Raw genomic sequence first — 12500 nt, 5'->3', positions numbered from 1 at the left:
TCTCTCTCTCTCTCTCTCTCTCTGCCTTCCTCTCTCTCTCTCTCTCTCTCTCTCTCTCTCTCTCTCTCTCTCTCTCTGTCTCTCTCTCTCTCTCTCTCTCTCTCTCTCTCTCTCTCTCTCTGTCTCTGTCTTCCCCTCTCTCTCTCTCTCTCGCTCTCTGTCTTCCCTCTCTCTCCGCCTTCCCCTCTCTCTCTCTGCCTTCCCTTCTCTCTCTCTCTCTCTCTCTCTCTCTCTCTCTCTCTCTCTCTCTCTCTCTCTCTCTCTCTCTCTCTCTCTCTCGCTCTCTCTCTCTGTCTTCTCCCTCTCTCTGTCTTCATCTCTCTCTGTCTCCCCTCTCTCTATCTTCATCTCTCTCTCTCCCCCTCTTTCTTCCCCTCTCTCTCTCTCTCTCTCTCTCTCTCTCTCTCTCTCTCTCTCTCTCTCTCTCTCTCTCTCTCTCTCTCTCTCTCTCTCTCTCTCTCTCTGTCTCTTCTCTCTGTCTCTCTGTCTTCCCCTCTCTCTCTCTCTCTCTCTCTCTCTCTCTCTCTCTCTCTCTCTCGCTCTCTGTCTTCCTCTCTCTCTCCGCCTTCCCCTCTCTCTCTCTCTCTGCCTTCCCTTCTCTCTCTCTCTCATCTGTCATCATGTCCCCTGTTATACTGTCATCATGTCCCCTGTTATACTGTCATCATGTCCCCTGTTACATCCTGTTATACTGTCATCATGCCCCCTGTTATACTGTCATCATGTCCCCTGTTATACTGTAATCATGTCCCCTGTTACATCCTGTTATACTGTCATCATGTCCCCTGTTATACTGTCATCATGTCCCCTGTTACATCCTGTTATACTGTCATCAGGTCCCCTGTTATACTGTCATCATGTCCCCTGTTACATCCTGTTATACTGTCATCATGTCCCCCTGTTATACTGTCATAATGTCCCCTGTTATACTGTCATCATGTCCCCTGTTATACTGTCATCATGTCCCCTGTTATACTGTCATCATGTCCCCTGTTATACTGTCATCATGTCCCCTATTACATCCTGTTATACTGTCATCATGTCCCCTGTTACATCCTGTTATACTGTCATCATGTCATCCATCCTCTCTCTCTCTCTCTCGCTCTCTGTCTTCCCCTCTCTCTGTCTTCCTCTCTCTATCTCTATCTCTCTCTATCTCTCTCTCTCTCCCTCTCTCTCTCTCTCTCTCTCTCTCTCTCTCTGTCTTCGTCTCTCTCTCTGTCTCTTCTCTTTCTCTCTCTCGCTCTCTGTCTTCCCCTCTCTCTCGCGCGCGCTCTCTGTCTTCCTCTCTCTCTCCACCTTCCCCTCTCTCTCTCTCTGCCTTCCCTTCTCTCTCTCTCTCTCACTCTCTGTCTTCCTCTCTCTCTCTGTCTTCATCTCTCTCTCTCTCCCCCTCTGTCTTCCCCCCTCTCTCTCTCTCTCTATCTCTCTCTCTCTCTCTCTGTCTTGTTCATCTTCATTTGAATGAAACAAAAGCATATATAGGCTAATATTGGTTAAATATGACTAATTTCTCCCTTCCCCTCCCCCCATCTCCCTTCCCCTCCCTCCATCTCCCTTTCCCTCCCTCCCTCCCTCCCTCCCTCCCTCCCTCCCTCCCTCCCTCCCTCCCTCCCTCCCTCCCCCTCCCTCCCTCCCTCCCTCCCTCCCTCTCTCTGTAGTGAACGGTGTGCCATGGTCCAGTGAAGGTCCCAAGAGGAACAGCCACACATTTAACTGTCGTATGCTGGTCAACCCTCACAGTGACAACAGGGATGAAACCATCAACCCTCACAGTGACAACAGGGACGAGACCAACGACCATGAGGGACAGAAACAGAAATACGAAGCCATGCAGTGTTTCGCTGTCTCCGAACCCAAGAGCATCAAGGAGGAGGCAGAAGGTATGGAGAGAGGGGGGAGGGGGAGAGAGATTCACTCTAAACCCAAGAGCAGGAAGGTGACTGGGGGAGTAGGAGGGGGACATCATCATGTCCCCTGTTATACTGTCATCATGTCCCCTGTTATACTGTCATCATGTCCCCTGTTATACTGTCATCATGTCCCCTGTTATACTGTCATCATGTCCCCTGTTACATCCTGTCATCATGTCCCCTGTTATACTGTCATCATGTCCCCTGTTATACTGTCATCATGTCCCCTGTTACATCCTGTTATACTGTCATCATGTCCCCTGTTATACTGTCATCATGTCCCCTGTCCCATGTTACATCCTGTTATACTGTCATCATGTCCCCTGTCTCCTGTTACATCATGTTATACTGTCATCATGTCCCCTGTTACATCCTGTTATACTGTCATCATGTCCCCTGTCCCCTGTTACATCCTGTTATACTGTCATCATGTCCCCTGTTACATCCTGTTATACTGTCATCATGTCCCCTGTTATACTGTCATCATGTCCCCTGTTACATCCTGTTATCCTGTCATCATGTCCCCTGTTATACTGTCATCATGTCCCGTGGTATACTGTCATCATGTCCCCTGTTCCCTGTTATACTGTCATCATGTCCCCTGTTATACTGTCATCATGTCCCCTGTTATACTGTCATCATGTCCCGTGTTATGCTGTCATCATGTCCCCTGTTATACTGTCATCATGTCCCCTGTTACATCCTGTTATCCTGTCATCATGTCCCCTGTTATACTGTCATAATGTCCCCTGTTGCATCATGTTATACTGTCATCATGTCCCCTGTTACATCCTGTTATACTGTCATCATGTCCCCTGTTATACTGTCATCATGTCCCCTGTTATACTGTCATCATGTCCCCTGTTACATCCTGTTATCCTGTCATCATGTCCCCTGTTATACTGTCATCATGTCCCCTGTTATACTGTCATCATGTCCCCTGTTATACTGTCATCATGTCCCATGTTATACTGTCATCATGTCCCCTGTTACATCCTGTTATACTGTCATCATGTCCCCTGTCCCCTGTTACATCCTGTTATACTGTCATCATGTCCCCTGTTATACTGTCATCATGTCCCCTGTCCCCTGTTACATCCTGTTATACTGTCATCATGTCTCCTGTTATACTGTCATCATGTCCCCTGTCCCCTGTTACATCATGTTATACTGTCATCATGTCTCCTGTTACATCCTGTTATACTGTCATCATGTCCCCTGTTATACTGTCATCATGTCCCCTGTTATACTGTCATCGTGTCCCCTTTTACATCCTGTTTATCCTGTCATCATGTCCCCTGTTATACTGTCATCATGTCCCCTGTTATACTGTCATCATGTCCCCTGTTACATCCTGTTATACTGTCATCATGTCCCCTGTTATACTGTCATCATTTCCCCCTGTTATACTGTCATCATGTCCCCTGTTACATCCTGTTATACTGTCATCATGTCCCCTGTTACATCATGTTATACTGTCATCATGTCCCCTGTTACATCCTGTTATACTATCATCATGTCCCCTGTTATACTGTCATCATGTCCCCTGTTACATCCTGTTATACTGTCATCATGTCCCCTGTTATACTGTCATCATGTCCCCTGTTACATCCTGTTATACTGTCATCATGTCCCCTGTTATACTGTCATCATGTCCCCTGTTACATCCTGTTATACTGTCACCATGTCTCCTGTTATACTGTCATCATGTCCCCTGTTATACTGTCATCATGTCCCCTGTTATACTGTCATCCTGTGTCCTGTTATACTGTCATCATGTCCCCTGTTATACTGTCATCATGTCCCCTGTTACATCCTGTTATACTGTCATCATGTCCCCCTGTTATACTGTCATCATGTCCCCTGTTATACTGTCATCATGTCCCCTGTCCCCTGTTATACTGTCATCATGTCCCCTGTTATACTGTCATCATGTCCCCTGTTATACTGTCATCATGTCCCCTGTCCCCTGTTATACTGTCATCATGTCCCCTGTTATACTGTCATCATGTCCCCTGTTACATCCTGTTATACTGTCATCATGTCCCCTGTTATACTGTCATCATGTCCCCTGTTACATCCTGTTATACTGTCACCATGTCTCCTGTTATACTGTCATCATGTCCCCTGTTATACTGTCATCATGTCCCCTGTTATACTGTCATCCTGTGTCCTGTTATACTGTCATCATGTCCCCTGTTATACTGTCATCATGTCCCCTGTTACATCCTGTTATACTGTCATCATGTCCCCCTGTTATACTGTCATCATGTCCCCTGTTATACTGTCATCATGTCCCCTGTCCCCTGTTATACTGTCATCATGTCCCCTGTTATACTGTCATCATGTCCCCTGTTATACTGTCATCATGTCCCCTGTCCCCTGTTATACTGTCATCATGTCCCCTGTTATACTGTCATCATGTCCCCTGTTATACTGTCATCATGTCCCCTGTTATACTGTCATCATGTCCCCTGTTATACTGTCATCATGTCACCATGTTCCCTCTGTAGTGAAGGAGCCCTGCGCCCCACAATCATTAATAACTACTAGATAAATAACAACACATACTGGAAATAAACCGTGTTTCAAGTTCTCTCCCTCTCATCTTTCTCTCTCCCTCCCTTCTTTCTCTCTCCCTTCTCTCCTCTCTTCTCCTCTCCCTCTCTTCTCCTCTCCCTGTCTCTCTTCCCCTCCCCCTTTCTCTATCCTCCCCACCTCTCTCTCCCTCTTTCTCCCTCTCTCTCCCTCCCATCTTTCTCTCTCCACCTCTCTCCCTTCTCTCCTCTCTTCTCCTCTCCCTCTCTTCTCCTCTCCCTCTCTCTTCCCCTCCCCCTTTCTCTATCCCTCCCACCTCTCTCTCTCTCCCTCTCCCTCTCCTTCTAGACTTCCAGTCATGTCTGATTTGTGTGGCTCGCAGGATGCCCATGAAGGCGGTGCCAATTCTTCCCGCGCACGAGAGCTTCACCACCCGCCAGGACCTGCAAGGTAACCAATCACAGCACTGAAATCCTACCACCTGACCTGGCATAAACAATCACACGGCGAGGATCATACCACCAGACCAGACATTAACCAATCACATCCACTGAATCATACTACCAGGCTGCCAATAACCAATCACATCCACTGAATCATACCACCAAGCTGCCAATAACCAATCACACGGCCTGAATAATGACCAATGCTGTCCACCAGACGGATCTTAACCAATCGGAAAACAATCTATAAATGACCAGCAATACCCTAACCAATCACACACCAGACTGGTACGACCAGACAGATTATAACCAATCACACAGCCAGACTGGTACGACCAGACAGATTATAACCAATCACACAGCCAGACTGGTACGACCAGACATATTATAACCAATCACATTAGTCTTTAAATGAGGTTTCTAGTGACAAAGGAACTCTTCTCAAGGTGTCACTGTGAAGCGATATGGTAGAGAGAGAGTGTGGTCTGAGTGCGAGCCCAAAGCCTGGTCAATACTCAACCCGTGACCCTGGTGTACTGCTGTCCCAAAGCCTGGTCAATACTCAACCCGTGACCCTGGTGTACTGCTGTCCCAAAACCTGGTCAATACTCAACCCGTGAGCCTGGTGTACTGCTGTCCCAAAGCCTGGTCAATACCCAACCCGTGACCCTAGTGTACTGCTGTCCCAAAGCCTGGTCAATACCCAACCCGTGACCCTAGTGTACTGCTGTCCCAAAGCCTGGTCAATACCCAACCCGTGACCCTAGTGTACTGCTGTCCCAAAGCCTGGTCAATACCCAACCCGTGACCCTGGTGTACTGCTGTTCTGGCACTGTACCTACGTCTTTAGTCTGTCACTCACCCTGCGGTCTACCTGCAGTCTACCTGCGGTCTACCTGCAGTCTACCTGCGGTCTACCTGCGGTCTACCTGCATTCTACCTGCGGTCTACCTGCAGTCTACCTGCAGTCTACCTGCAGTCTACCTGCAGTCTACCTGCAGTCTTCCTGTAGTCTACCTGCAGTCTACCTGCGGTCTTCCTGCGGTCTACCTGCGGTCTACCTGCGGTCTACCTGCAGTCTACCTGCGGTCTACCTGCAGTCTACCTGCAGTCTACCTGCAGTCTTCCTGTAGTCTACCTGCAGTCTACCTGCGGTCTTCCTGTAGTCTACCTGCGGTCTACCTGCGGTCTACCTGCAGTCTACCTGCGGTCTACCTGCAGTCTACCTGCGGTCTACCTGCGGTCTACCTGCAGTCTACCTGCAGTCTACCTGCAGTCTTCCTGTAGTCTACCTGCAGTCTACCTGCGGTCTTTCTGTAGTCTACCTGCGGTCTACCTTCGGTCTACCTGCAGTCTACCTGCGGTCTACCTGCGGTCTACCTGCAGTCTACCTGCCCGCTCTGGTTCAGCCTCCATGCACACTGGACAGGGAGTATCAAATCAAATCAAATGTATTTATAAAACCCTTCGTACATCAGCTGATATCTCAAAGTGCTGTACAGAAACCCAGCCTAAAACCCCCAACAGCAAGCAATGCAGGTGTAGAAGCACGGTGGCTAGGAAACACTCCCTAGAAAGGCCAAAACCTAGGAAGAAACCTAGAGAGGAACCAGGCTATGTGGGGTGGCCAGTCCTCTTCTGGCTGTGCCGGGTGGAGATAAGAAACCTAGAGAGGAACCAGGCTATATATTATGTGGGGTGGCCAGTCCTCTTCTGGCGGTGCCGGAAGTATGACAGAACAGCGTGTGTGAACGACACAGAGAGGTCTATGTGTGTGTGTGTGTGTGTGTGTGTGTGTGTGTGTGTGTGTGTGTGTGTGTGTGTGTGTGTGTGTGTGTGTGTGTGTGTGTGTGTGTGTGTGTGTGTGTGTGTGTGTGCGTGTGCGTGCGTGTGCGCGTGCGCGTGCGTGCGTGTGTGTGCGCGCGTGTGTGCATGTAAGCTCAATAACCTGACCTCATGCGTGTGAGCATTTGTGATCAGTAGCCTGACTCTCTCTCTCTCCGCTGTGTCCCTAGGTAAGATCACGTCACTAGACACCAGTCTTCTGAGAGCCTCTATGAAGCCTGGCTGGGAAGACCTGGTGAGGAGAAGCATCCAGAGGTTTCACCTACAGAACGACGGAGAGATGTCCTTCGCCAAGAGACACCAACAAGAGGGTGAGACTACCAGACGAGGTCTATATCGTCTTGGACTACCAGACGAGGTCTATATCATCTTAGACTACCTGACGAGGCCTATATCATCTTAGACTACAAGACGAGGCCTGTAGTATCATCTTAGACTACCTGACGAGACCTATATCATCTTAGACTACAAGACGAGGCCGATATCATCTTAGACTACAAGACGAGGCCGATATCATCTTAATAATAATAATATAATAATAATAATATATGCCATTTAGCAGACGCTTTTATCCAAAGCGACTTACAGTCATGTGTGCATACATTCTACGTATGGGTGGTCCCGGGGATCGAACCCACTACCCTGGCGTTACAAGCGCCATGCTCTACCAACTGAGCTACACAGGACCATCAGACGAGGCCTATATCATCTTAGACTACAAGACGAGGCCTATATCATCTTAGACAATCAAAACACATCATGTTAGTCCTTGAATCCAAAGCTCCGTCCACGAATTTGAGTGGTTACATTTCTCCAGCATCGTCACTCAGCTGTTTACCAAAACATGTGATGGGGTGACTGCTTTGTTGTCGTTTGAATCCCAGATTTCCTTTTTAACACAGTAGGTCCTTCCCCGTGTGTCTCTTTCCAGTGTTGCATCACGGCCAGGCATTCAGCCCCATCTACAGGTTCTCTCTGTCAGACGGGACCATCGTGTCGGCTCACACCAAGAGCAAGCTGGTCCGCTCCCCTGCCACCAACGAACCTCAGCTCTACATGTCTCTACACCTGCTACAGAGGTACGTTCCCTAACCCCTGACCCCTAACCCCTGAACCCCAGCTCTACGTGTCTCTACACCTGCTACAGAGGTACGAACCCTGACCCTTGACACCAAACTCAGAGCGTGGTTTACATGAGGGTTTCAGGGTGTAACTAGAGTGGTTTACATTAGGGGTCTTCAGGGTGTACATAGAGTGGTTTACATTAGGGTTTCAGGGTGTAACTAGAGTGGTTTACATTAGGGTTTCAGGGTGTAACTAGTGGTTTACATTAGGGTTTCAGGGTGTAACTAGTGGTTTACATTAGGGTTTCAGGGTGTAACTAGTGGTTTACATTAGGGTTTCAGGGTGTAACTAGAGTGGTTTACATGAGGGTTTCAGGGTGTAGCTAGTGGTTTACATTAGGGTTTCAGGGTGTAACTAGAGTGGTTTACATTAGGGTTTCAGGGTGTAACTAGTGGTTTACATTAGGGTTTCAGGGTGTAACTAGTGGTTTACATTAGGGTTTCAGGGTGTAACTAGTGGTTTACATTAGGGTTTCAGGGTGTAACTAGTGGTTTACATTAGGGTTTCAGGGTGTAACTAGAGTGGTTTACATGAGGGTTTCAGGGTGTAGCTAGTGGTTTACATGAGGGTTTCAGGGTGTAACTAGAGTGGTTTACATTAGGGTTTCAGGGTGTAACTAGTGGTTTACATTAGGGTTTCAGGGTGTAACTAGTGGTTTACATTAGGGTTTCAGGGTGTAACTAGAGTGGTTTACATTAGGGTTTCAGGGTGTAACTAGTGGTTTACATTAGGGGTTTCAGGGTGTAGCTAGTGGTTTACATTAGGGGTTTCAGGGTGTAGCTAGTGGTTTACATTAGGGTTTCAGGGTGTAGCTAGTGGTTTACATTAGGGGTTTCAGGGTGTAGCTAGTGGTTTACATGAGGGGTTTCAAGGTGTAGCTAGTGGTTTACATTAGGGTTTCAAGGTGTAGCTAGTGGTTTACATTAGGGGTTTCAGGGTGTAGCTAGTGGTTTACATTAGGGTTTCAGGGTGTAGCTAGTGGTTTACATTAGGGGTTTCAGGGTGTAGCTAGTGGTTTACATTAGGGTTTCAGGGTGTAGCTAGTGGTTTACATTAGGGTTTCAGGGTGTAACTAGAGTGGTTTACATGAGGGTTTCAGGGTGTAGCTAGTGGTTTACATTAGGGTTTCAAGGTGTAGCTAGTGGTTTACATTAGGGTTTTAGGGTGTAGCTAGTAGTTTACATTAGGGTTTCAGGGTGTAGCTAGTGGTTTACATTAGGGTTTCAGGGTGTAACTAGTGGTTTACATTAGGGGTTTCAGGGTGTAACTAGTGGTTTACATTAGGGTTTCAGGGGTGTTAACTAGAGTGGTTTACATCAGGGTTTCAGGGTGTAACTAGTGGTTTACATTAGGGTTTCAGGGTGTAACTAGAGTGGTTTACATGAGGGTTTCAGGGTGTAGCTAGTGGTTTACATTAGGGTTTCAGGGTGTAACTAGTGGTTTACATTAGGGGTTTCAGGGTGTAACTAGTGGTTTACATTAGGGTTTCAGGGGTGTTAACTAGAGTGGTTTACATCAGGGTTTCAGGGTGTAACTAGTGGTTTACATTAGGGTTTCAGGGTGTAACTAGAGTGGTTTACATGAGGGTTTCAGGGTGTAGCTAGTGGTTTACATTAGGGTTTCAGGGTGTAACTAGTGGTTTACATTAGGGTTTCAGGGTGTAACTAGTGGTTTACATTAGGGTTTCAGGGTGTAACTAGAGTGGTTTACATGAGGGTTTCAGGGTGTAGCTAGTGGTTTACATTAGGGGTTTCAGGGTGTAGCTAGTGGTTTACATTAGGGGGTTCAAGGTGTAGCTAGTGGTTTACATTAGGGTTTCAAGGTGTAGCTAGTGGTTTACATTAGGGGTTTCAGGGTGTAGCTAGTGGTTTACATTAGGGTTTCAGGGTGTAGCTAGTGGTTTACATTAGGGGTTTCAGGGTGTAGCTAGAGTGGTTTACATGAGGGTTTCAAGGTGTAGCTAGTGGTTTACATTAGGGTTTCAGGGTGTAGCTAGTGGTTTACATTAGGGTTTCAGGGTGTAGATAGTGGTTTACATTAGGGGTTTCAGGGTGTAGCTAGTGGTTTACATTAGGGTTTCAAGGTGTAGCTAGTGGTTTACATTAGGGTTTCAGGGTGTAGCTAGTGGTTTACATTAGGGTTTCAGGGTGTAGCTAGTGGTTTACATTAGGGGTTTCAGGGTGTAGCTAGTGGTTTACATTAGGGTTTCAGGGTGTAGCTAGTGGTTTACATTAGGGGTTTCAGGGTGTAGCTAGTGGTTTACATTAGGGTTTCAGGGTGTAACTAGTGGTTTACATTAGGGGTTTCAGGGTGTAACTAGTGGTTTACATTAGGGTTTCAGGGTGTAACTAGAGTGGTTTACATGAGGGTTTCAGGGTGTAGCTAGTGGTTTACATTAGGGTTTCAGGGTGTAACTAGAGTGGTTTACATTAGGGTTTCAGGGTGTAGCTAGTGGTTTACATGAGGGTTTCAGGGTGTAACTAGTGGTTTACATTAGGGTTTCAGGGTGTAGCTAGTGGTTTACATTAGGGTTTCAGGGGTGTTTGAGTGACCTGTTCTTGCATGTTGGTGCCCTTCTCAATGGCCTCATATCCATATTCAACTTATACTGTGTGTGAGCTGCACCTGAATGACTTCATGCTGTGGGGACCTGTCTGTCACTCTGTGGGGACCTGTCTGTCACTCTATGGGGACCTGTCTGTCACTCTGTGGGGACCTGTCTGTCACTCTGTGGGGACCTGTCTGTCACTCTGTGGGGACCTGTCTGTCACTCTGTGGGGACCTGTCTGTCACTCTATGGGGACCTGTCTGTCACTCTGTGGGGACCTGTCTGTCACTCTATGGGGACCTGTCTGTCACTCTGTGGGGACCTGTCTGTCACTCTATGGGGACCTGTCTGTCACTCTGTGGGGACCTGTCTGTCACTCTGTGGGGACCTGTCTGTCACTCTGTGGGGACCTGTCTGTCACTCTATGGGGACCTGTCTGTCACTCTGTGGGGACCTGTCTGTCACTCTGTGGGGACCTGTCTGTCACTCTATGGGGACCTGTCTGTCACTCTGTGGGGACCTGTCTGTCACTCTGTGGGGACCTGTCTGTGGGGACCTGTCTGTCACTCTGTGGGGACCTGTCTGTCAGTCTGTGGGGACCTGTCTGTCACTCTGTGGGGGACCTGTCTGTCACTCTGTGGGGACCTGTCTGTCACTCTGTGGGGACCTGTCTGTCACTCTGTGGGGACCTGTCTGTCACTCTGTGGGGACCTGTCTGTCACTCTATGGGGACCTGTCTGTCACTCTGTGGGGACCTGTCTGTCACTCTGTGGGGGACCTGTCTGTCACTCTATGGGGACCTGTCTGTCACTCTGTGGGGACCTGTCTGTCAATCTGTGGGGACCTGTCTGTCACTCTATGGGGACCTGTCTGTCACTCTGTGGGGACCTGTCTGTCACTCTATGGGGACCTGTCTGTCACTCTGTGGGGACCTGTCTGTCAGTCTGTGGGGACCTGTCTGTCACTCTGTGGGGACCTGTCTGTCACTCTGTGGGGACCTGTCTGTCACTCTATGGGGACCTGTCTGTCACTCTGTGGGGACCTGTCTGTCACTCTATGGGGACCTGTCTGTCACTCTGTGGGGGACCTGTCTGTCACTCTGTGGGGGACCTGTCTGTCACTCTGTGGGGGACCTGTCTGTCACTCTGTGGGGACCTGTCTGTCTCAAGGGGTGTGTGGGAGGGGGATTAATTGGGGACTGAACTACACAAATGGCGACATTGACAGGGGTGGGGGCCACATGAAGATCTGAACTCATCATGAGGGGCAGCAGTATGTTTACGTACCCACAGTCAACTGCTTTGTGCAATTCATCCGTTTGTGCAGTTAAATTACTTTAAATTACTTTGTGCAGTTAAATTACTTTAAATTACTTTGTGCAGTTAAATTACTTTAAAATACTTTGTGCAGTTAAATTACTTTAAATTACTTTGTGCAGTTAAATTACTTTAAAATACTTTGTGCAGTTAAATTACTTTAAATTACTTTGTGCAGTTAAATTACTGTAAATTACTTTAAAATACTTTGTGCAGTTAAATTACTTGAAATTACCTTGTGCAGTTAAATTACTTTAAATTACTTTAAAATATTTTGTGCAGTTAAATTACTTTAAATTACTTTAAAATACTTTGTGCAGTTAAATTACTTTAAATTACTTTGTGCAGTTAAATTACTTTAAATTACTTTAAAATACTTTGTGCAGTTAAATTACTTTAAATTACTTTGTGCAGTTAAATTACTTTAAATTACTTTAAAATACTTTGTGCAGTTAAATTACTTGAAATTACTTCACTAAATGCATTGTACCATTAGTCTGGGCCGGCCCTAGACGTTTTTCGGCCCTACGTGAGATTTGGTTGGTGGGGGCCCCCCTGTCTCGCGGGGAAAAACATTTGACTGTCCCCCAACTTGATGGCAGAGAGAGAACACATGTTCATGTCATTCTGCTCATTTTGCCATTACATTTACATTTAAGTCATTTAGCAGACGCTCTTATCCAGAGCGACTTACAAATGGAGGCGTAGGGAAAATGTTGCCCTTTTTAAAGCTCATTTCCTGCAATTCTACACAAGACTTATGCCATGTTAA

General features: G+C 47.3%; 1 protein-coding gene across 2 annotated transcripts in view; it reads left to right on the top strand.

Moving 5' to 3' along the window:
* Positions 1 to 12500, top strand: part of LOC123991430 (nuclear receptor coactivator 2-like) — a 262415-nt gene that overhangs the window by 161519 nt on the left and 88396 nt on the right. For both annotated transcript variants that reach the window (XM_046293020.1, XM_046293019.1), the window contains 4 exons: positions 1662 to 1883; positions 4800 to 4901; positions 6910 to 7050; positions 7671 to 7818. In XM_046293020.1, the coding sequence (XP_046148976.1) occupies positions 1662 to 1883; positions 4800 to 4901; positions 6910 to 7050; positions 7671 to 7818 (613 nt within the window). The remainder of the gene's footprint in view (positions 1 to 1661; positions 1884 to 4799; positions 4902 to 6909; positions 7051 to 7670; positions 7819 to 12500) is intronic.

Source organism: Oncorhynchus gorbuscha, linkage group LG12, assembly GCF_021184085.1.
Source record: "Oncorhynchus gorbuscha isolate QuinsamMale2020 ecotype Even-year linkage group LG12, OgorEven_v1.0, whole genome shotgun sequence".
Classification (NCBI taxonomy): Eukaryota; Metazoa; Chordata; class Actinopteri; order Salmoniformes; family Salmonidae; genus Oncorhynchus; species Oncorhynchus gorbuscha.
The sequence above is the reverse complement of the archived record's forward strand: the minus strand, read 5'-3'. Positions and strand labels throughout refer to the sequence as shown.